The sequence below is a fragment of the Hevea brasiliensis genome, chromosome 16 (assembly GCF_030052815.1).
Source record: "Hevea brasiliensis isolate MT/VB/25A 57/8 chromosome 16, ASM3005281v1, whole genome shotgun sequence".
NCBI lineage: Eukaryota > Viridiplantae > Streptophyta > Magnoliopsida > Malpighiales > Euphorbiaceae > Hevea > Hevea brasiliensis.
This window is the reverse complement of record NC_079508.1, coordinates 8,113,841-8,115,016: the sequence shown is the minus strand read 5'-3', so window position 1 is coordinate 8,115,016 and position 1,176 is coordinate 8,113,841. Positions and strand designations below refer to the sequence as shown.

The following is a 1,176-nucleotide window of genomic DNA, read 5'->3' as shown; positions in this document are numbered from 1 at the left end:
TTGTGTACTAGGCCGATATCGCATATGTCGTTAGTTTGACTAGCGGTATCAATCCAATCCAGTTTGGAACATCGATAGTCACAAGAATATTCTTAAGTACTTGAGAAGAACTAAGGATTTATTCTTGATTTATGGAGGTGGAGACTTGCAATTGGATGGTTATACTGATTCTGATTTCCAATCAGATATCGATGATAGAAAGTCTACCTCTGGATATGTGTTCATTTGTAATGGAGGTGTAGTCAGTTGGAAGAGTTCCAAACTTAGCCATTGCTAAGTTTGGTTTTAATCTTAATATGCTTGGTTTTCCCATGAAAGACAGGATTCTTAGCCATTGCTACAGCTGATTGATTATCATAAAAAATGATGGTAGCCTCTTCTTGATCATGCTTCAAATCCTTCATAATTTTTCTGAACCAAATTGCTTGATTCACAGCAGCAGCAGCAGAAATATATTCTGCTTCAGCAGTGGATTGAGCCATAACATCTTGTTTCTTTAAGCTCCAGCTGATGACTCCTGAACCAATAGAGAACACAAAACCTGAAGTGCTTTTCATGTCATCAATTGAGCCACCCCAATCACTATCTGCATAGCCAACTAGCTTTGCCTCCATGCCACTTTTGAACCAGATTCCAAGATCAATGGTTCCTTTCACATACCTGAGAACCCTTTTTGCAGCTTTGAAGTGATTTTGGCTTGGTTCATGCATGAATCTTGATAATAAGCTTTTTGCATACATGATATCAGGTCTGGATGCAGTGAGATACAATAAATAGCCAATCACACTTCTGTAAATTCCAGAATCTATCTTCTCAAAACCATCTTCTTTGCTCAATTTTTCATTTTGAGCTATAGGAGTATCAATGCTGTTGCAATTTTCCATCCCAAACTTCTTCATAATTTCCCTTGCATATTTTTCTTAACATATAAATGTTCCTTGGTTTGTTTGATGAACTTCCAAACCAAGAAAAAGAGTCATTTTCCCAAGATCAGTCATCTCAAACTCAGATTGCATCTCCTTCTTGAAGTGATTTATAAGATCAATATTACCACCAGTGATTAGAAGATCATCAACATACAATGACATTAGTAGTGTTTCACCATTTTCAATCTTCACATACAATGTGGCATCACTTGAGCTTCTTTTAAACCCCAATTGCAATAGATGATTGTCT

General features: G+C 36.6%; 1 protein-coding gene across 1 annotated transcript; it reads right to left on the bottom strand.

Moving 5' to 3' along the window:
• Positions 1-263: 263 nt before the first annotated feature.
• On the bottom strand, positions 264-899 carry LOC131174582 (secreted RxLR effector protein 161-like). The gene has a single exon (XM_058138338.1). It carries the CDS (start codon positions 897-899, stop codon positions 264-266), a length of 636 nt encoding a protein of 211 aa, XP_057994321.1.
• Between the last annotated feature and the right edge of the window lie 277 nt (positions 900-1,176).